This window comes from Acomys minous (genome assembly GCF_964271855.1).
Source record: "Acomys minous genome assembly, chromosome: 11".
Lineage (NCBI taxonomy): Eukaryota > Metazoa > Chordata > Mammalia > Rodentia > Muridae > Acomys > Acomys minous.
The window spans coordinates 62,102,032-62,124,288 of record NC_140492.1 but is presented as its reverse complement, the minus strand read 5'-3'; the positions used below and the strand labels follow the sequence as shown (position 1 = coordinate 62,124,288).

Genomic DNA, 22,257 nt, shown 5'->3' with positions numbered 1-22,257 from the left:
GTCAGCAAACGAGGGCACAATCTCAGACCTTGCTCAGAGTACAAATTCTTAGCCCCACTCTAGACTCAACGTGGTCAGAAACTGAAGTAGTGGAGCCAGCAGTCTGGGTTTCAGTGAGCCTGGCAGAGGCTTCTGAGAAGCACAAAATTTTGGGAAATACTAGACATGGGGAAAAACTTTCTAGAAAAACATTATTTCTAGAAAATTTCCCAGATAATTCTATTTCTTTTTATTATTATTATTATTATTATTATTATTATTATTATTATTATTATTATCAATATTATTATTTGAGAGAGAGGAATTCATTGTGAACTGGCCTAGGTTTTTTTTTTTTTTTGGTTAGCCTGCCTCAGCTTCCCGAGGGCTGGGATCATAGGTGTGTACCACTGCACCAAGCTCTAGCTACTTTTAAATAACATCTACAAGCTTACATTGTCTAGTATACTCCAAAGCATGTATTTTGGAAAATCGAATGTTTCCCTGTTGTGGGATCTCTGAGAGCTGTAGCAATGACAGCCACTGCTATGTAATGACAAAGAGCAATATCTATCAGTCTGAAATACAGAGACTCCCCCTGGCTGAAGTGAAAGAAGCCACAGCATTACTGGGCTAGGCAAGAGATAACACGCAGCTTGCAGAGACAGTTTTTCCTCCTCTTGTTCTGATCTATGTTCAAAGAGTTGAGCTCCTCCCTCTGGAACATTGACTGGTCACTGCTAGCCCACAGATGCAGTGCAGATGACATGACCATAGTGCTTTTCTTTAAAAGTCATATTTGAATTTTTAGTTGACATATAGAACTTGCATGTATTTATTTATGTGTCCTATAAGGCAATTTCCTTGGAGCTGAAACATTCCCTCTTTGAAAACTTAGGAAAGAAACAAAACTGACAAGTCTGAGGACATTCCTGAAACTTACGAGATTCCAGCGGCCCCTCCCACTGGCTATAGAAGCAGGGACAACTTTCTGAAAGAGAAGACTCTCCAACCTGCCTACTTGCTTGCAGATGAAGCAAAGAGCTCTAGGAATGGGGTAGGATTTTCAGTGTTCAGGCTTTTCAGCTTTCTCTAAGTCACACACATGTATTACTTACATATATATACTTATATATTACTTATATATACATACATTACACAAATAAGTAATATACATACACACAAAACTGTATGTTCATATATGTATATCATTATTCCATATGTAAATAGCATATAATACAATTTGAATAAAAGGACTGATTCAGTCAGCTAGACTTGGGTGAAATCATTTCTGTGGCCTGTTGTGAATGACTAGACAATCATTCATGTGTCCCCAGGAGCAATCCCACCACAACAGAGTGTGTTCTGATTGTACGCACACATGTACTATGTATAATGATCAGACTGGGGCAATTGGCCTCTCAACCACTTCAGAAATTGATCATTTATTTGTGTTAGGAACATTGAAAACCTTCTCCACTGCTTATTTTTAAATTTTTCTGTCTGTCCTGTTATCGTAGCATGTCATAGGATATAAGCAGGTATCCCTGATTCAACTGTAGCCTCGTACCTACTAACCATTTCTCTCTCTCTCTCTCTCTCTCTCTCTCTCTCTCTCTCTCTCTCTCTCTCTCTCTCTCTCTCCTTCCCACTCTCAGACCCTGGTAACCACCATTCTATAGGGTCAGCTTCACAGCTTCCACATGTGAGTGAGAACTTGCCGTCTCTGTCTCTCTGTGATGATCACGGAATTTGAAATGGATAACAAAGAGATACGCACTGTTGTCCTCAGCAAAACTGTGTCTGCCTCTTGCAAGGGGCAGGGGATGCAGGTGGTCCACACCCACCACTCAGGTCTCCAGTAGAACATCAGCTGAAGGGCCCCAAGAGTCAGGATGACGATGACAAGGCACAGGGCTCTCCGCAGATTCTGGGTATGGTAGCCAAACACCTCCTGCATGATAAATAGAGCATCCCGTGTTCCAGTATTCACATGAACATCATCTTCCTTTGAAGAACACATGCATTAGATGCAGGGCTATTAGATGACAAAAGGAAAGAGAAGCGCAACACGTCCTGCTTCCCTGTCACGTCAAATGAAACATTACACAGGAAGGAAAAGGAAGACCTACCCAGTTCTAGGCATCCGTAAGAGGCATCTCAAGTGTTTGCAACATGCCCCATGCTTTGAAGCAGATGTATTTTCTCTAGGTATTTAAAAAGTGGTTAATAAAAATCAATCCAAGAAAATGATAGGATTGTAGCAGACACGATCCACACTTTGCTAGCTTTATCTGTATTCACATTTGGTTATAATAATAACTGAATATGATTGAAAGTATGAATACATGTATTGTTTTCTAAATCAAAACAATGTCAATTAATGGAATATGTGCAGATATTAAGGGCTCTCAAATGATCAATTGCTCTTACTTTATTATTTAAAAAATAAATATATATATATATATTGATTGTATTCTTCCCTTCCCCCAGTCCTTCCAGATCCTCTGCCACTCCTGACCCAGCCAACTTTAAGTTCTTTCCAAAAAAACAAAAACCCAATACAACAACAAATCCAAGAAAAGAAAATAAAACCATCCCCTCTACAAAACAAACAAACAAACAAAAAACCACCAAACTGTAACCAAATAAAAGCATACAAAAAATCTGTGGATTCCATTATACATTGGCCAACTCCTCCTGAACACAAGCACTGGCCCTGCAGTGACTGATATGCCTATTGTCATTCTACTGGAGAAATCTGAATTTTCACTTCCCAGTGACAATTGAGTTGTTAACCTTTACCCTAGTGGCTAGTTTTTTTATTCATTCACTCATTCAGTCATTCATTTTTTTTTAACTACAGCAAAATAAAATCTAATAAGATGAAACAAAAGCTGTCATGCCAAGTTGGAAAAGACAAGCCAACAGAAGGAAAAGAACCCAAGAGAAAACACAAGAATCAGAGACCACTCACTCATTTGCACACTCAGGAACCCCATAAGAACACTCAACTGGAAGCCATACTATATATCCAGAAAACCTGATGCAGACCCGTGCAGGCCCAGTGCTTCAGTCTCTGTAAGTTCATATAAACTTTATTCATGTTGATTTAACACTGTGGTTCTCAACCTGTGGGTCATGATCCCTTTGGCGGTCAAATGACCCTTACACGGGAGTGGCCTACAACCATCGAAAAACAGATATTGGGGGGGGGTTGTTGTTGTTGTTGTTTTGGTTTTGAAGGGCGGGGGTTTCAAGACAGGGTTTCTCTGTGTATGTAGCATTGGCTATTCTGGACTTGCTCTGTAGACCAGGCTGGCCTTGAACTCACAGTGATCTGCCTGCCTCTGCCTCCCAAGTGCTGGAATCAAAGGCATGAGCCGTGACGCACGGGGAAAAACAGATATTTACATTACAATTCATAACAGCAGTAAAATTACAGTTATGAAGTAGCAACAAAAACATTGTATAGTTGGAGGTCACCACAACATGAGAAACTGTATTAAGTGACCGCATCATTAGGAGAGGTGAGAACCACTGATTTACAGGGTCTTGTTACCTGGTGACCTCTGTCCACTCTGGCTCCTACACTCTTCCGCCTCCTCTTCCATAGGGTTCCCTGAACTCTAAGGGAAAAGATTTGGTGGAGACATGCTACTTAGGGCTGAGTGCTCCAAGATCTCTCACTCTTTGCAAAATGTCCAGCTTTGCGTCTCTATATTTGTTCACCTCTGTGGCAGGAGGAAGCTTCTCTGATGATGGGTGAGTAAGGCACTGAGCTATAACAGAATACCATTTGGGAGTAATTTTATTGCTACATTTTCCTCCCTTTTTAAAAAAAACAAGTATTATTTGGTTTTACCGTAGATCCTGGACTATCTGGTCTCAGGTTCTTTGTTGCTCAAGCAATTAGGGTGGTGTGGGTTCCAGCTTGTGGAGTGGGTCTTGAGGCAAATCAGTTATTTGTTGGTTACTCATGAAACTGAAAAGCTTCCAAACGACAAAGGACACTGTCATTCAGGCAACGCAGCAGCCAAAGGAACAGGAAGAGATTTTCACCAACTACACATCCACTACAGGTCTAATGTCCAAAATATATAGAGAACTCAAGAAACTAGATACTAAGGAAACAAACATCCCAACTACAAATGGGGTACAGATTTAAACGGAGAATTCTCAGAAGAGGAAACTGCAAAGGCTGAGTAACTCATACAGAAATGTTCAACATCTTTAGCCATAAGGGAAATGCAAATCGGAACTACTTTGAGATTTTTATCTTATACCTATCAGATCAACTGACAACTCTTCCTGGCAAGGATGTGGAGTAAGAGGAACAGTCATCTACAGCTGGTGGGGGTGCAAACGTGTACAACTACGGAAATCAGTGTGGTGTGTCCTAAGGAAGATGGTAAAAATCAAACTCTGTTGGGCATTTACCTGAAGGATGCACCATCCTATCACAGAGACACTTGTTCAATCATGGTCCTTACTGCTCTATTCATAGCATCCAGAAATTAGGAAAAAAACTGTCTCTCAGCAGAAGAATGGATGAATAAAATGTGCTACATTTGCACAATGGAATACCATTCATCCATTAAGGAAAATGACATGATGAAATTTGCAAGCAAATGTATGAATCTAGAAAAAAGAGCATCCTGAGCAAGGCAGCCCAGACTCAGAAACACAAATGTGGTACATATTTGCTTATATGTGGATATTAGCTCTGAAGTCAATGATAACCAAGCTACAGCCTGTAGAAGCACAGAGAATAAATATAGAGTAAGAGACTGAGGCAGTAGTTCTCAACTTGTGGGCTGCAACCCCTTTCAAGTGGGTTGCATATCAGATTCCTGCACATCAGATATTTACATTAGGATCCATAACAGTAGCAAAATTACAGTTATGAAGTAGCAATGAAATACTTTTATGATTGTGGATCACCCCAACATAAGAAACTGTAATAAAGGGGTCTCAGCATTAGGAAGGTTGAGGACCTCTGGACTAGTGAAAGAACAGATAGATCTCACTAGGAAAGGGAAAGAGAATAGATACTTAGGGATGGAGAGGGGGGTATAATGGAAAGATAGAGTCAGGAGAGGGGGAGGAGAGGGGTTTGTGGGAAGAACAACAGGGGGAAGCAGCTAAAATGAAGGGTCATTTGAGGGGTAGTATAGAAACCTAATATAGTATAAACTTCTTAAAAATACACTTATGTGAAGGTAATCTAAATGAGACAGCCAAATAATGGGGAAGACAGAGTCCCAACTGGCCGTCCCCTGTCACCAAATAAAGCTTTCAGTACTGGGACTGTTCCATCTAATCGAATTGCTGGCCAAAGGGGCCTCACATGAATCCTTAAACAACTCAGGCATTGCCAAGGCTATAGGTTGCTCTCCTCAAAGTGACAGCAAGACCCCAGTGCTGAAGACAACACCTACATAACACAGTGAATATGGAGCTGTCGACGTGGTGCCTACATAGAGCCTTTACCTTTATGTTCCAGTGTTCTCGGTACAGGAAGGTATACATCTTCCTCTCAAAGGAGAAACATAAACACCAAACCAGCCACAAATCCTTTATCCTTGGTGTACTGGCTGCATGCCAGAATAGATACTTGAGGTGTAGTGGGGGCAGGCGGGGACAGGAACAAATGGAATCAAGTTGGCAAAGGAGAGAGGTAGAGAGTACTGGGAGAAATCTCTGGAACCAGGGGACATTTTGGGTGTGAGGTAGAAACCTAGTGCAATGAAAACTCCCAGGAGGGTGACCCTAGCTAAAACTTCTAATAATGGAGGATGGCTTGAACTGGCCATCTTCTGTAACCAGGCAAGGCTTCCGGTAGAGGGACTGGGGCACTAACCCAGCCACAAAACCTTTTACCTATGATTTGTCCTGCTTGAAAGATATGCTGGGATAACTGTGGAGCAGAAGTGGTGGGAGTGGCCAAGCCTTGACTGTTTCAACTTGAGATCTACACCGTGAGAGGGAGCCCTCCCCTGACACTGCCTGGAGGACCAGGAACTAGAGTCTGGATAGCACAGAGACCTAGGATAGAACCAAACACAACCAGTAAGAAAAAAAAAGCCAATGAAATGACTCCTAACGATACTCTACTAAACTTGTAGACCATAGCCTAGCATAATTGTCACCACAGAGGCTTCATCCAATAACTAACGCAGAGAGCCACAGCCACACATCAGATAGAGCTCAAAGAATTCCTCAGAAGGGGGGTATAGTAGGAGACAGAGGAGTGGGGGGATGAAAATAGGAGGAAGAGGAATCAAGAACATCACAAGAAAACCCACAGAGTCAACTAGCCTGAGCTCAGAAGGCCTCACAGAGATGGAACAGACAATGAGGGGGCCCTCATGAGTCAGGCCTGGGCCCTCTGCAGATGTGTTGTGATTGTGTAACTTAAGCTTGGTCTTCTGTGGGACTCCTGACAGTTGTGGGGGGCTGTCTCTGACTCTTTTGCCTTTCCTCCTACCTGTTGCCTGTCCAGACTTAATAATGAGGGAGTTGATATGCTATGTTTGACTGATGTCTCCGAGCAGGCTGCTCTTTTCTGAAGGGAAACGGAGGAGGAGGAGATCTGGAAGAGAGGGAAGGTGGGAGGAGGCACTGCAGGGAGGGGAAACTGTGGTAAGGATGTAATATATGAGAGAAGGATTTTTAAAAAAAGAATAGCATACTGAGATATCTGTATTTCTAATAATAGGTTAGCTAATACTTGTCATAAATTAAATGGATTTGAGGCTTCTTTTAAAGGAAATAACTTCGGTGATTTAAAAGCAAACTTTAGTCTCTATCCTCTTCAGTGAGAATTCACAATATTGTTTTATACATTTCCCCAAAACAAACTTTTCGAGTAATTTGAACTGCATGGTGGATACCAATTATTATGGTTGCGATGTGAAGTGTCCCCCTTTAGGGAATGGTCATGTGTTGATGACTTTACTCTCTGTAGCACTATTGACAGGTGATTGGGTCATGGATGTCTAACTTCATCAATTGATTGATCTATTGGTGAGTTCTTAGCTGAACGGGATGTTGGAAAGTAGGGCCCAGTTAGAGGAGGTGGGTCAGTAGAGGTTAGGCCATTGAATGGTGTATTTTGTAGAAGAGCGTCTTAGGATTTTATTGCTATGAAAAAAAAACCCACTACCATAGCAACTCTTATAAAGAAAAACATTTAACTGGGGCTGGCTTACAGTTTCTGACCTTTAATCCATTAGTGTCATGGCGGGAAACATGGAGGTATGCAGGAAGGCATAGCACTGGAGAAGTAGCTGAAAGTTCTACATCTTGCTCCACAGGCAGCAGGATACATTGGGCACACCTTGAGTATAGGAGACCACAAAGCCCGCCTCCACAGTGATACACTTCCTCCAACAAGACCACACCTACATCAACAAGGCCACACCTCCTAATAGTGCCACTCCACATGGGCCAAGCACTCAAACATGTGAGTCTATAGGGGCCATGCTATTCAAACCGAGAGAGAGAGAGAGAGAGAGAGAGAGAGAGAGAGAGAGAGAGAGAGAGAGAGAGAGAGAGAGAGAGAGACTTTTTGGATGCCATGAGATAGGCAGTCTCATGTTGACCTTCCACCATGTTCCCTCCTTGGCACAGGCTTAAAAGCAAGGTGACCAGGCAACTATGAGCAAAAACTCTGAAACCATGAGGTAAAATCAGTCTTTCTTGGTGCAGCTTGTTTACTTCAGATATTTTGTCACAGAAATGGGAACTCACTAACATACCAACAAATGTGTGGCGTATGAGCTAAACAGTGGCTTCATTGTCGACCTGGAAATTTTTGTTTGTTTTTATTTTCCAGTTACTCTAAATGTGCACATCCAGATCACAGAGCTGTAATATCCAGACAAAAATATAAATCTATAGATACAGATACAGATACGAACACATATACATGCATGCACACATAAACACATTTATTTTGATTTTTCAAGACAAGGTTTCTTTCTCTGTGTATTCCTGGCTGTCCTTGACGTGCTTTGTAGACCAGGCTGGCCTGGAACTCACAGAACTTCACCTGCCTCTGCCTCTGCCCCGCCCCCACCCCACCCCTAACCCCCAAATGCTGGGACTAAAGGCATGTGTGACCACACCCAGCTACAAATTTTATTTTACTGTATTTCTGTACTGTTTTTACTGCTAGAACCTCTTGAATTTTATGCCGGTTTAGATCTTGCACCCTGGGACAAATCTCTTGGTTGAATTCTTTGGAAAGTCTTCATCTTCAATATGACCTTTTTTAAAATTAGTTTTTTCCCTAATATGCCAGTAGTGGATAAAGAGTATAGTAAGAGTTGTTGAAAGCAATCCTTATTCGGAGTAGAAAGGGCACCAGTTCATGAAACAAGATGTATGTTGTCACTGCTGAGTCACTGCTCTGCTTATTATGGGCTGAGTGACCTCAGGTAAATCATTCACCTGGGGAAATCCTAGCACGGATTCCTATAGAAGAAGGAAAACTTGTTGCTCAGGGCTGCTGTGCTCAGCCAAAGCAGCGCCTGCTTGCGCGCTCTGCCCAGTGAGTGCCAGTTGCAGAGTTCCCTTACCTGTGCTACACAGCTCATCAGAGAAAGATGCACATCGCCGAGTGACACCATCCTAGTTTGATATTATTAGTGAAGAGGCTCTCAGTTAATTTAGAAATGTGCAATTTCCATAATTTTATCAACATTTCCAAGATCTCTTCCTCTCCTTGCGCTCCCTCTGTTTCTTTAATTCCTGGTCTTATCCATGTGTTATACCTTTATTAGAACCAAATGACATAAATATGCCTGTCCCCATATTATGCGATGAATATGCAGTCGGCGGTTTACTCACAAGCACTCAGCAGCAAGACACAAGTGTGTGAAGAGCAGAGGGGAGCATGTTGGAGATTTAGTTCGGCTCATAGCTGCAAAGAGCTCACTCACAAGCACATTTTTATCTGTTTGTTCTCTCACAGCAATGACACTGATAATCACAATTCTGTTGCCTACTTGATGTTTTTTTTTTTCTGTGAAACTTCCTTTTATTAAACAGGGAGAATACAAGCCTAGCAAGGCTGCAATGAACACCATCGGAGGAGCCACAGACTGCTGATAACCTCTTGAATTGGAACAGCTCTTCGGGAGGAAGACAAAGTTACAAATTCTATCAAGAATTATAAAGACGTTTCTACCTTTAATCAATGATTCTTCCATTGGAGGGTTTCCCTAATGAAATAACACATAAAAGGAAAAGTAATGGATGCAAGATGCCCGGTGCAGCGTTGTCCGTAATAGCCAAACAACTGGGGGAATGAAATGTTGATCAGTGGTTCAGTGAGTTTTGAAATGTCAGAACGACGGTCTATAATGAAGCCATTAAAAGCCGCGTGTGTGATATCAATGTAGAAACCTGGGGCCATCGATAATCCAGTGTTAAATGAAGAGAAGACGCGCAGAATGAATAGAATCAGAGAGCAGCAGCATAACAGTTAACCCAGCTGCATCAGAAATTACACTAAATATAAATGGTCTTCATGCCACGAACACAAGCAAATTCCCAAGCTAGATAATAAAAGGCACACTATGTTCTGTTTACAAGAGACACGCAGTAAACATAAATAAGCCAGAAAGTTAAAAGAGGGCACAGGGAAAAAACCCACATATCATGCCAATGTTAATGAAGAAAAGCTGAATGACTATATTAATGTCAAACAAAATATATTTCCTCACAGATACTTAAGGAAGAAAATATCATAAGAAAAAGAGAGGGCATTTCTTGAGAAATTTGACAGGAATACAACAATTATAAACGAAGAAAAGAAAAAGTGCAGTTAAGAGAATTCTTTAGGCCCTAATGACTTAGGCGTCCTTGCAAGTATTTAAGGTTGAAGTGAAACTATTCTTGCATAAACTTCACAAGTGGAAGACATAAGAGTGTTCCTGACTTGTCCTAACAAGGCCAGAGTTACCAGACACTTGGCTAAGCATGTTGAAGGTTATAGGGTATGATTTATGTCACTGTATACGAAAGAATTGTAAAATATATTATGTAACCAATACAGCGGCATAATGAAAAGCTACTATATTATTACATATTATTAAGAATATTGTTAGGCATACAATGATTTTAGAGCCAATGTGTTTTTCACTGTTAACATTCAGGAGAAAAGAATAAAAAGGTCCATACAATAGACAGAGAAAGAGACGGATGTATATGGCTACAAACAAGTAACTTGTTTAAGTACAGACAGACTGTACCTATTACTAAATGAATCTACTAAAGTTGTAGGATGGTAGGTTAACATAGAAAACCCAACTGTGTTTGTATGTATTTGTAGAAAGTTGAAAGTAGTTAAGTACAAATAATATCAAGAAAAAATTCAATTGTCTCATACTAGATCTAAGATGTGCAAAACCTTGAAACCAAGAAATCCATGCCACTGCAGAGAGAGTGGGAGCTAAATAAACGGGAAGACACCAAAAAGTGGGAAGCAACACTCCACTCCCGTTTACAGGCTCACTAAGTGCATTTGCGATCACTGATTAAATAACTCTAAAATTGCTTTGGACGTATCAGGAAGCTAGGTTAGTCAAGAAAATAATTCAGAACCAAGCAGAAGCACGGAGGCCTTGCACAGCAGAATTGGAAGCTTCCTACAAAGCCACAGTAAATTAGGAAGACTCCGTATGCATGACACAGGAAAAAGGATGACAAAAGACAGAACAGAGTGCTGAAAGGGCCTGAAACCCCATCACTGTCCTCCTGGAGAGGAACCACTGCAGTAAGAAGCCTAAGGTACCTAAGCAAGGATGGAGCTAAGGGAAGGATGCTGAAGGAATGGGATTCCCTCTTGTCTATGTGCCATACAAAAAAAAATCCACTTGTACTTAAATGTGAAAAAAAAAACCAATACCTTGAAAGAAGAAATAAGAGAACTCTGGGCGGGGCTGTGTTGGCTCTGTTTCTTAACAATTAGACTTTATTATACAATCTAACTATTCTATACAAGAGGGAAAAAGAATTAAAGGAAAACAAGAATAAACCTTCCAGTATCTGTTCCATGGGATGGATCCCCGGGGGTCTCTGGCCTGCACGCTGGTCTGGCCTGTAAGCTGGTCGTCTCCTCAATCCACTTGCGATGGATGGATCGTACTCCAAAACCTGCAGCCTCTCTGGCTCCCTCCTCCCATGGACAGACATTCGATGAGAAACACAATAGCCCGCTCCTTTTTCTGAATTCCAGAGCCAGGATGGCTCCATTCAAGTCTCTCACAATGTCAATCTCACTGGGGGGTATCCGTGGTGTTTCCAAGCGCTTTCACCTGGATAAAGCTTACAATCCTTCCCACAGGCTGAGGCAGGAGGATTTCTAGCTCAAGGCCTGCCCGGGGTACAAAAATGAAATCAAGGCTAACCTGGGGCACTCAAGGAGACTTTGTCTCAAAAAAATCGCAAGAGGGCTGGAGAGATAGCGCAGTGGCAGAAAGCTTGGCCGGCCTGAGTAAAGCTCTGAGCTCAACCACTAGTATAGGGACGAGAGGGAGAGAAAAAAAAACAGTGCTGGAGAGAGGGAGAGGGGGGGTGCAAGGAGAAAGAAAAGGAAGGAAGGGGTTTATAGACATCAAAGGAATGTTCTGCATTACGCGTTTTCCTGAGCAAAAGGGAAGAGAAGCAATGTGTTTGCTTCCTTGACAGATCACATCTTAGACCTTGGTGAGACTCCTTTGTAAGTCACTTCTCGGCTTTCCCAAGGACACCAGGTGTGTGGGGGATCTGAGGTCTTACTACAAGCATCACTGCTTTATCTGATAATCTTCATCCAATGCTCTCACTTGGCTTCCCGGCTGCTCTGATTACGGCTTGTCACAATGTGCTCATTTCTTTGTGCTAATTAATCTTCAGTATAATCTAGTTTTAATGAGTATTCCTCCAGCCAGAGTCACTCGATTGCTTTCCCTAAATATTTCTCTCATACAACGCTGGTAAAGTCCGCTAAAAGAGGAGGTTTAGAAAAGGAAGGGAGAAAAACAGGCCGAGGTGACAAACCTGAAATGATACAGGAAGGGAGTGAGAAGATGAGAGTATCCAACCCATTATACATGGTTCCTTGACGAAACTGAGTTTTGCCACCTGTTCACCCATGGGACCTCAGGATTTGGTTTCCTCAAGTCTGTTTCCCTCTCTCTACTCTGGGTAATACCAGTAGCACAGACCTGGAGGAGCGTTTGGGATGATGGTAGGGGTAAGGATACTTATTATCAACAGGCGCTTCGGTAAGAGTTTCAGGCAGAAGAAAGGTGACTCAGTTCCTCGTTGTTGCACCCTGAGTCAGGGCTGGCAGGAGGCCAGAAAGCCGACCAGCCCCCTGGGTAGCGGCAGGATGTCCTATGCCACGGTTTGTTTTCTCTCTGTTCCTTCACTTCTTGGGTTCTGACCAGAGACCTGAATTGCAAGTGCCAGGAGACGGACCTCAGCTCTTCCTGTAGTCTCTGAGTCCAGGACACAGACTCCTGTCTGAGAAGAAGAAAGACCGCCACGAGAAGAAGGAGAGAGACCTGAAGTGAAGAGAGGAAGGCCGCCATGGGTTAGCTGGAGGAGAAGCGCATGGCCAGCGGCATGGATGGAGAATCTGGCCCAGATAAAGAACATGAGCACGTGTATGGGACTACGGATGGGAGGGAGCTTGATAGAAGTTATTGGAAGCAGTTGGCATGGGACTGAGTCAGGGATCCCATGCCTGCCCCACTATGGGAGGTAGTTTAAAAGATTAACATCTGCCCTGCCCAGGTTAACTAAGGCTTATTAAAATATAACAAGTGTCTGTGTTTTAACTGATTACTAGCCGGGCCTACAGATAATACGTATAATACAGATAATACATGTCATTTAAAAACAATACTCCTGGATTAGGAGCAGCCATGAAATACACACTCGCTGCTTCTACAGAAGCCATGGCATAATGCCACAGTTCAGAGCCAAGGCCCTGTGCAGGTCTGACATGACAGCTCCTGCGCTTTACCCCATATCCCAGTGCCTTCTAGAAGCCCTTAATCCTGCTCATTTCTCCATGAGTTACCAACCATGACTTAAATTTGCTGAAACTTGTGTTTTTCACATGAAAAGTGTAGCTGGTTATAAAACGCAGCAGAAACAATTTGATTTCAGTTAAAGGCTGATGACATGTCACGAGACAATCAAATTCAGATCAATTCCAGATGGACAGCATGCTCTGATGTCTCCCTTTCCCCCTGTATTAATGGGAACAATCAATAGTTATCTTCTACTGTGAGATAGTAATAAGACAACCCAGAAAGCACGCACCGTGCTCCCTGTAGTGCTCTCTGAAGTGCTCTGAGCACGCAGGATGTGTTGAGTTAATATTATCATGGGTGTCATTTCAACAATTCGACAAAATTTCAGCAGATTAGTGGCTCATTCTTTTGAACCCACTGTTGGATAATTTGGCCACGGGCAACAGGCAGAACAAAATGTTGTTTCTAAAGGCAATTGATCTACTGGCTTAAGCAGATCTTTTACTTTTCCCAAAGAGAACGAGTTGTCAAAGTTAAAGTCAAATAGAGGCCCCCCAAAAATAACACCACTTGCCTTTATAGTCTATGAACTGGAGAAAAGGGCTTGGGGAAAGACCAGATTAATTCAAAGACAAGCTGAATGTAGTCACTAATATGAAATCATGAACACACACACACACACACACACACACACACACACACACACACAGAGAGAGAGAGAGAGAGAGAGAGAGAGAGAGAGAGAGAGAGAGAGAGAGAGAGAGCTTGCACAAAGAAGGCAATGTGTGTAGTGTATGTATGTGATGCGATGTAATATAGTGGTAAAACAGCCGCCTCTGTTGCTTCTGCAGCATGATCTTGTATAACTTGTGTCCCTTAACTGAGCCGCACTTCCCACAGTTATAAAATGTGTGTCCAATGAGGTACTAGCTCACAGAAAGCGCTGCTTAAGTACTGCTCTGTTCCGCGACCCCCCCCCACACACACACATACACAGGTAGCTCCTACACTTGCCAACAAAGGCAAGTTGATGCCAGATGAGATTCCTGAGGAAAGGAATATTGGGAGTGTCACCTCTTGGAAGTCTTCCACTCCTGTGGCTCCAAGCCTTGGGACATTCCTGCTGCTGAAGGTTTATTGTGTCTAGGATACTAACTGGCTAGTTTTCACAGGCCCTTTCATTCTTGCTTCCTGTTCACGGGTAGGGTCATCTGAAACATGTCGTGGAGTATCCGCAGCTGTGGGCCCAGCGGTGTATGAACGGAGGGCCGTGGAATGAACGTTTTATTTTTACAGTTTACAGCACATTCACTCTGTCCTACATCATGGTGACACAAAGTCACAAACCCACCCAAGACAGCAAAAACACTCTCCCGACTACAGTTGCCTTCTGGGAAGAGCAGTGGCAGTGGCGTCTGCGTTCACTGCTGTTTGTGGTTTTCTTTACGGCGCTGTGTCTAGCTATTTCATGGGCCAGAATGTTCTAATCTCCTCGGAGCAAGTTAGCGTTTTCTGTGCAGACATCAAACTTTAGTCACTTGAAGCAAAGCCAAGAAGATCAGATATCTGTTTTCTTCTGTGAGGACAGAACTCATTACATTTTACCTTTTATTTTCAAGCAGCCACCTTTCTGTTTATTGACAGTTCCCCCATTTGTTTCACCTGTCTGGGCATGCCGCGTCATATTCCGTCATACGTCCAAGGGGAGCCATTCCTGAAACTCTGCTCTTTTTTTCTACCTCCGCCAGAACATCAGAGTTTTCTTAAATGTTAAGATAATAGTATGCACGCTTAATGGATCTCATTGGCAGGCTCTCTATTGACAAACCCTCTCTCCCAGTTTGGCTACCTGTAGTAAATTTATACCACTGAATATCAGCCTAGTCAAACCTTCACATGTCATTTCTTGTATCCATTTAGTGAGCAGCCCTTTGCGGAGGAAGAGAATGTCTTTGTTTTATTTAGGCATGCGCCAGCATACCTAGAAGAGGAGGCCTTGGATCACCTTTGCTTATGTAAAATGGTTCATGATTATTTACTTGGTTATCATTTAGTTTTCATAACAATCTGTAAAACTGGCTTTTCTGGTTATACCCTTCTGTCACAGGCCTAGGGGAGGGGAATAGGATAAAAGAAGGCGAGAGGGAGGAACAGGAAGATACAAGTGAGGGGATAACAATCAGAATGCGATCTGAATAAATTATTTACATAACGAATAAAATAAAATTGAAAGAAAAATATTATTTCTATGTATAAATTATCCTATGTGTAGATCAAACCAACTGAATAGTGGTGATGTTGAATAGTTGTTAAGTTGCTCAACTTACTATACTCAGTCCTGTGTTTTGTTTCTAGAGTAAGAGAGACCTTTTGTTTAATAGCAACACCAGTCAAGCAAACAAAAAAAGCATCCTGTTATTCTATCATGGGCATCAGTTGTACAGTGTATCCGAGTGCTTTTTGCACAAATGAGGGCACAACCAGGGGACCCTTGGTTGGTGAAGCAAATGGGAGAGAGCGGCAAGTGTGGGCCATAAGCTAATTAAGATGCTAGCCTGACTACCAGGGACCAGCCTGACTACCAGGGGCCAGCCTGACTACCAGGGACCAGCCTGACTACCAGGGGCCAGCCTGACTACCAGGGGCCAGCCTGACTACCAGGGACCAGCCTGACTACCAGGGACCAGCCTGCCTACCAGGGACCAGCCTGACTGCCAGGGACCAGCCTGACTGCCAGGGGCCAGCCTGCCTACCAGGGACCAGCCTGCCTACCAGGGGCCAGCCTGCCTACCAGGGACCAGCCTGCCTACCAGGGGCCAGCCTGACTACCAGGGACAGCCTGACTGCCAGGGACAGCTTTGAGAAATGGTGTTTGTCCTACATTAAGGCCAGGGCACAACACGAGATGCTCCCTGACTGGCCATTTGGGAAATAAGAGTGTCACTGACCAGGAGAGAAGCCTTGGGAATTCTTTGACTCCAATTCCTCGCTAAGACATAAGCAATGATTCTACACACTTGGCAAGTGGAAGTCCACTGTTGCTTTACAGGCTTTCAGTCCAAGTCCCCAGTAGGTTGCCCATGCCCTTAGAGGTCAACCATGAGAGCATCTTAGCTTGCTAGTGCCGCTTACCAAACTTAGCTACTTGCAACAAGACAAAGTATAGAATTACAAGTTCTTATTTTTTTTTCCTGGAAGTGTAAATTTTACCACTAAGAATAACTTCCTGGAATTTTTCTTTAAAAGCACAAGTTAAGCAGAACCATTTTTATCTTTTTCTATTATGTCAAATAAACTACTATTAAGACCTCCCAGGATTAATTTTTTATGGCCTAGATACACTAGTAACTAAAACTCACTCATGAGAAAGCCAAACACTTCTATTTCATACAGAGCTACAGAGCCCACACCTCTGCCATGCCTCGAGGCCTGATGTAGTCTATCTACAGTAGCCCCCCCATAACCCACCCTAAAGAAAAATTTAAATCTTGATTCTATCGCTGATATTGTCTTTCCCTCACAGCCAAGTGGCACTTGAAGGTTGATAAGCGTCTTTTCATCCAAGTTGTTAAAGATGTTGGCAGAGACCAGTAGAAAGCAGTAGGACTGCCTTTTATATCTGAGCATATGATTTTCAATATTAGCCCTTTAAGGGTCTTTTGAGAGAATGGGGGAAATGTCCTTTAATAGGGTGTAGGACATGCGCGATGCTGTGCTCAATGACTTGTATACTCGCGTCTGAGTTTTCATAGCAACTCTTCACGTGGTATTTGTTTTTATGATGGTGACACTGGAACACTTACTCTTTCTCAATTTTTCACCAGAGGAAGGGGAAACACACTTAACACAACCCCACCTATCTGCCCGCACTTGCCATTTGCATATCCTAAACACAGTGTAAATGAACCCCTTTCTTGTCCTAGCATTTTCCAATCTTTAGACATGACCCTCACAAAACTTATGAGTTGGAAGGGTAAGTGGTTCTGGCTTCAGACAGCCAGCAAAGTCTAGAGAGATTTCCACACCACTTGATTAACTAGAGCCCCTTGATTGCAACCAGGATCCCCTACCCTAGAGAAGCTTCTGTTTAAGGGACAATCAATGCCACTATGTGAAATACTGTCCTTGCCATATTCTATGTCTTCCACACCAAACAGCCATTTTCCTTCTGAGTTGGACCCATTTGGGATCTTGACACTCAAGCAGTCAGTACCAGCATGGAAGGAGAGCAGAGCGAACCCGTCTGACTCACGTGAGTAAATTCTGGTGACCCTAGTGAGGTCTAAGTGAAGACTATGCTCAGGAAATATGGGAGTGGAGGGTTCGTGTAAGCCTAGGACCCTGAAACAGAGCCTAATGTGCACACAGTGGGCCTCCAGACCTGCCTGGATCACAAGAGATGAGGTGATTATCTTCTCAGAAGGGTAACAATGATGAAACAGTATCTACAAATCTTTTCATTTCAACTACAATTGCCTCCTGGCACAGGGAACACCTCCAGCCCTACTCACGCCATTCCTTAATGACACCCAACACTGACTCCCAATGACTCACCCCCCGGACTTGATCCATGGCCACAACCTTGCACAAGGATGCATTGTCACGGTGGGATTACAAGAGCAGTGACAAAGCTTCCCCTCCCTGCCCTCCCCCCGACCCCCAGGGCTTTGATGTTGCTGCAAATACTCCTTTCACTAGAAATTCTATTGCCACCTCCTCACAGCCAAACAAGCCTGACCTTCCTGTCCCAGGGGGAAAGGCACCCAAAAAGCCAGAGCTGCCTGAGCCTGAAGTGCTTGACACTTCTGCAAGGAGAACCAAGACATATAGCGCCCCGGCCCAGTCATGGGCATCGCATCACTTTGGAGGGAGACTAAGGAAGAGCCTCGGAGATGGAGCTGAGGTCCAACTCTGAGGTGAGGAGTGAAGGGGGGCAGCTGACATCTCCTGCATCCCAACACTCAATGCTCAAAAGCTTCTGAAATCCGCAGTCTGATGGTACCTGACATGAGGGGGGCCTGAGACTCGAAAAACACACTACAGGTTTCAGAACATGACAGAATCGATTAGAAACTTGTTAAAGAGCTCACTTTGAAATCAACAGAAAAACAGAAAAGCTTCTGAGTGCCGCGTGCCTTGGCACTCAGCCTTTTCTGTTAATCGCTCAAAAACAGTAGGTGACACCACTCTCCTATCCATCTTGTCTGCAACGCCATTTACCCAAGACCAACTGTGGTCTCAACTCAGGCCTTTTTTTTAAATTGAGAAGACTGGGCCTGCTAGTTTGCTGTATTTTACTCTCATGGGCAACAACCCGATGATGTAAGTGGTGGTGAGGAATATGTAAGAGTTGGTTTAGCAAAAAAAAAAAAAAAAGAAAAGAAAGAAAAGAAAAGAAAAGTGTTGGTTTAGCAATGGTTTGTGAAGGCTTATACTATTTTTGGATCATTGATGTTTTTATGTCTTTTGTACATTGTTTCTCCTTCCTCTATCCTTTTAAATTCGTAGTTCAGTGATCAAGTGAAAAAAAAATCAGAGATGAACAACTTTATCCTATTTGGGGTATTTTTTGTAAGATTTATAGGCATGGATTTTAATAACATTTAGTTCTTCAGGTACACTTGTAAGTATGTCCACCTTTGTGTACAGAGATTTAATAAATTTCTTATACATAAAAGTAAAACAATATGCCATTCATTGAATGCCTCACTTTTCTTATTGTGGTTCGATAAAAGAAAACTCAGGAGAGAGATCTGTGCATAGTCACACACATACACAAACACATGTATACACACACACACACACACACACACACACACACACACAAAGGATTCCCTGGATCCATCTGTGTGGGAATAGAAACACAGTGATGCCTTCACAGATGCCCAGACAGAACTGTACCGCATTCCAGACTCTGGGGCCCGCTATGGCCTGCCAGCCTGCCCGCGTGCCTGCCTGCCTGTATCACTTAATATCTCTCAAACCAAAGTGGCAGCATCAAGTGACTTGGGTTACAGAACCGATATAATAACCAGAATTTAAACTCAAGTCAGCCTGTGGTCACACTCATCTCCGCTGGCATTATGACACACGGTCTGAGGGTCTGTGTTGTGGAGCATCTTTAGGACTATCAACGAAGCTGTGGGTCCTTCGAGAAAGCTGACAAGAGAGAAGAAAAAAAGCCCTCCTGTGAATGCTGAACTAGGAGAAGCACTCTGGACAAGGCACACGTTTAAGGAAGAAGAAAATGAAGGGGAAAGACCCAATAGAGCTGGCGGTATAAGTGAGGAAGGTGGGAAGCAGAGAGAATCCATTGGGGAGGTCGGCGACAGCCTGTAAAGTTAGGGTTTCTATGCTCCCAGGCACTGTGCAGGTAAAAGGAGCATCCAGCCCACCCGGATTGGGTAGTGAGTGTTCAGTTGCTCAGCCTTGGTGGACTCAGACCCACGGACTGGGAGTCAAGAGTGAGAATGGAGCCGAGCTCACCAAGCTAAACGCAAAGCTTTCTACCTATGCTGAGCTCAGCAGAACAGGCCCAGACTGCCCTTGAATAATTCCCGTGCCTTCTCCATCTTCTTCCAATTCTTCCTGGGCACCTGATGGAAAGAATTTACTATCTGACCTAACAGTCTTACTCTTCACCTCAAATTCCCTCACACCATTGCCACAGACTGTTTACTTACAGTGGTGAGTGTAAGCAGAAGTCACACTAGGCCCTGCAGAACCTTCGGGAAGGGAGAGTGAGGAGACACTTTAAGTGCCGCTGTTTCGCAGCCCCAATGTGGACAACCAAGCCAGACCCAGGTTTATTTTGATTTAGTAGTTGTTTTTTAGAAAATTATCTCCACGGGGTATAAGCAGGCTATTTGTCTAAAAGTGCTGACTTTTTTTTTCCCCCTCTTCCCTTTGAACTCTGCGGGTCTAACAACACTGAGAAGTTGACTGCAGGACCAGCAATTGTCTGGAGCTGAGTCACAGATTCCTGGTCCCCTCACCCAGTTAGCCGATAGGGCTGGAGTAAGGTTTGCCTCTGTGCTGTCCGGCCCAGAATCAGATGTGGGGAGGAAAGTCCATTGTCAACCTCCCTCCCAGAATGCCCTGACAGGACAAGGTTATCAGAACACTATTATTCTCCAATAATACTCCCAACAGAGGGTTCCAGTGACAGCTCAACTAATCATTGTTCCACCAGAAGAACAAAGGAAACCCTAGCACTTGGCCCGTTCCTCAGCCCTTTGACTGCCTGTGTAAACGGGAAAACTAAAATACCAAACGCAACGCATGGTTAACAAACAGTAAGAGCAACATGAAGCTTTCAGGACTGCTCATCTGCATGCAAGAAAACAAAACAACAAAACAAAACCATGCTGTGGGGAACAGGGATAAACGCAGTCTAAAGCACTACGCCATCACTAAGCCAGTGAGATACAATGATGCAGACCAGTGGGCCACATTTGTAGATTTTAATTTCCCAGAAGCCACAATAAGAAGTAGAAGGCAGGAAGCCCAGAGAATCGATCTGTAGAATAGAGTCTACGCAACTCATTCTACCATAGAATTAATTTGGGTAATAGAAGGCATGTGCATACCCAACTCAATATACCTAAACTATCAATTCAATCAGTAACCAAATCAGAAATTATTAACAGGGGATTTTTAACTAAATTCTAACATGCATTTTTTTTTTCACGTAGAGGGCCTTTCGGTTTGGACCAGCTATTGTCTCCAGCATTCAAAAATACACAAAGTCGCCGTCGTATTGCACAATGTAGCTGTAGATGTGATCACTTGTTGACATAAAATTAATAGGAATAGTGGGCCAACAGATGAAGATTTCTTTAGGACGGACGAGACCAGATGCTAAACAGACATCTTCTGATAAATGAACCAAGATCCTGGGTTCACTTCAGCCTCCCTGTACTCTGCTGCCCCTTTCCCAGCTGTCTTACCTTTTCTCCTTTCATAATTGTCATTGTCCCTATCAGAGACACCGCTGGAATGTGGACAGGCCAGAGTATAAAGAGTCAAGGAATGGGCTGGACTTGCAGCCTGTATAATGACCTTGGATGAGTTACCTAACTTCCTTAGTCTCAGATTTCTTTTCTATGAAATAGGATTAGTTCCATCAGTATGGGGTTGTAAGGATTAAGCAAAATCATAAAATATAAACTGCCCAGCATCAAACGGACACTACAGAGCTTTCAAATTCTTAGTGGCTATTTAAAAAAAAAAAGATTTATATACGTTTAGAAGAAGGGGAAACAAGAAAAAAAGGAAGCAGACAAGAAAGAGACAAATGTGATGTGCTAAAGTGTGAGGCTAAGTGTCACTTCTTTAGCACTTGCTGCCTCGAGCCCTCCCTTGATCTCAGTAAATCAGGGACCCCAGCCCAGAGCACCCTAACTGGGGCTTTGCAGATAATCAGCAGGAGGAGGAGAAGAAAAGAAGGTTTCTATTTTCACCAGCTTGTCAAATCCATGGTGACCCAGGTGGTCAGGGGGAGAAACCTCGGAGAGGAGCGTGGGGAAATGTACCCCCGTGACTCTGCAAAGTGTCTAGGAAACTTCCCACGGCCCAGGGCTCACGGGCCCTGCATCCAGAGGACCAACCTGTCCAGTCTCTGCAGCAACACCTCCTCACTGGCGCGTGCACGTGCACAGTGCTGCCAGGCACCAAGCGACCCGGGCCCTAGAGCCAGCACTATGGCTTTTCTGTACCCGCAAACAACCCTCACCTACTCTGAGGAAACATGAGAAGAGGGGAGACTCACCAGCTCGTTCTCCTCTCCTTCATTGAGCAAAGCCTGATGGTCATCCCTCTTCGTCTTCTCCATGGAGAGCTGAGCGTGTGGCCTCTTACTGACCACTGTGTGGGGGAATGCCAAAGCCACCTGTGCCTCTGTGACTCAGGCTCGACTTGTCACTGCTGTTCTCAGGTGCTTACAAAACCCACTGGCACCTTGCCTGTCAGAACAACAAAGGAGAGAGAGGAGAGCCTCGCTTTGGCCAGGGGATTGGTCTGTTCATTTATCTTCTTGGTGTGTGTGTGTGTGTGTGTGTGTGTGTGTGTGTGTGTGTGTTTTCTTCCTAATGTTTATTTACTGAGCTACTTGTGAAGTGCTTCCAGACCAAAGGAATGATGGGGGGGTGGGGGGAAGCTGTTGTGCTAAAAAAGTTAATTTTACATTCAGTCCATGAAAGTCCCCACCAAAGAACCGGGAGTGGCCACTGTGCTCAAAACA

At 43.6% G+C, this 22,257-nt stretch overlaps 1 protein-coding gene across 2 annotated transcripts in view; it reads right to left on the bottom strand.

Moving 5' to 3' along the window:
• Nucleotides 1–22,000, bottom strand: part of ATP13A5 (ATPase 13A5) — a 120,540-nt gene extending 98,540 nt beyond the window's left edge. For both annotated transcript variants that reach the window (XM_084802635.1, XM_084802636.1), the window contains exons 1-2: nt 21,787–22,000; nt 1,760–1,933 (exon numbers count right to left, since the gene is read on the bottom strand). In XM_084802635.1, the coding sequence (XP_084658761.1) occupies nt 1,760–1,933; nt 21,787–21,849 (237 nt within the window). In that variant the 5' untranslated portion in view covers nt 21,850–22,000. The remainder of the gene's footprint in view (nt 1–1,759; nt 1,934–21,786) is intronic.
• Between the last annotated feature and the right edge of the window lie 257 nt (nt 22,001–22,257).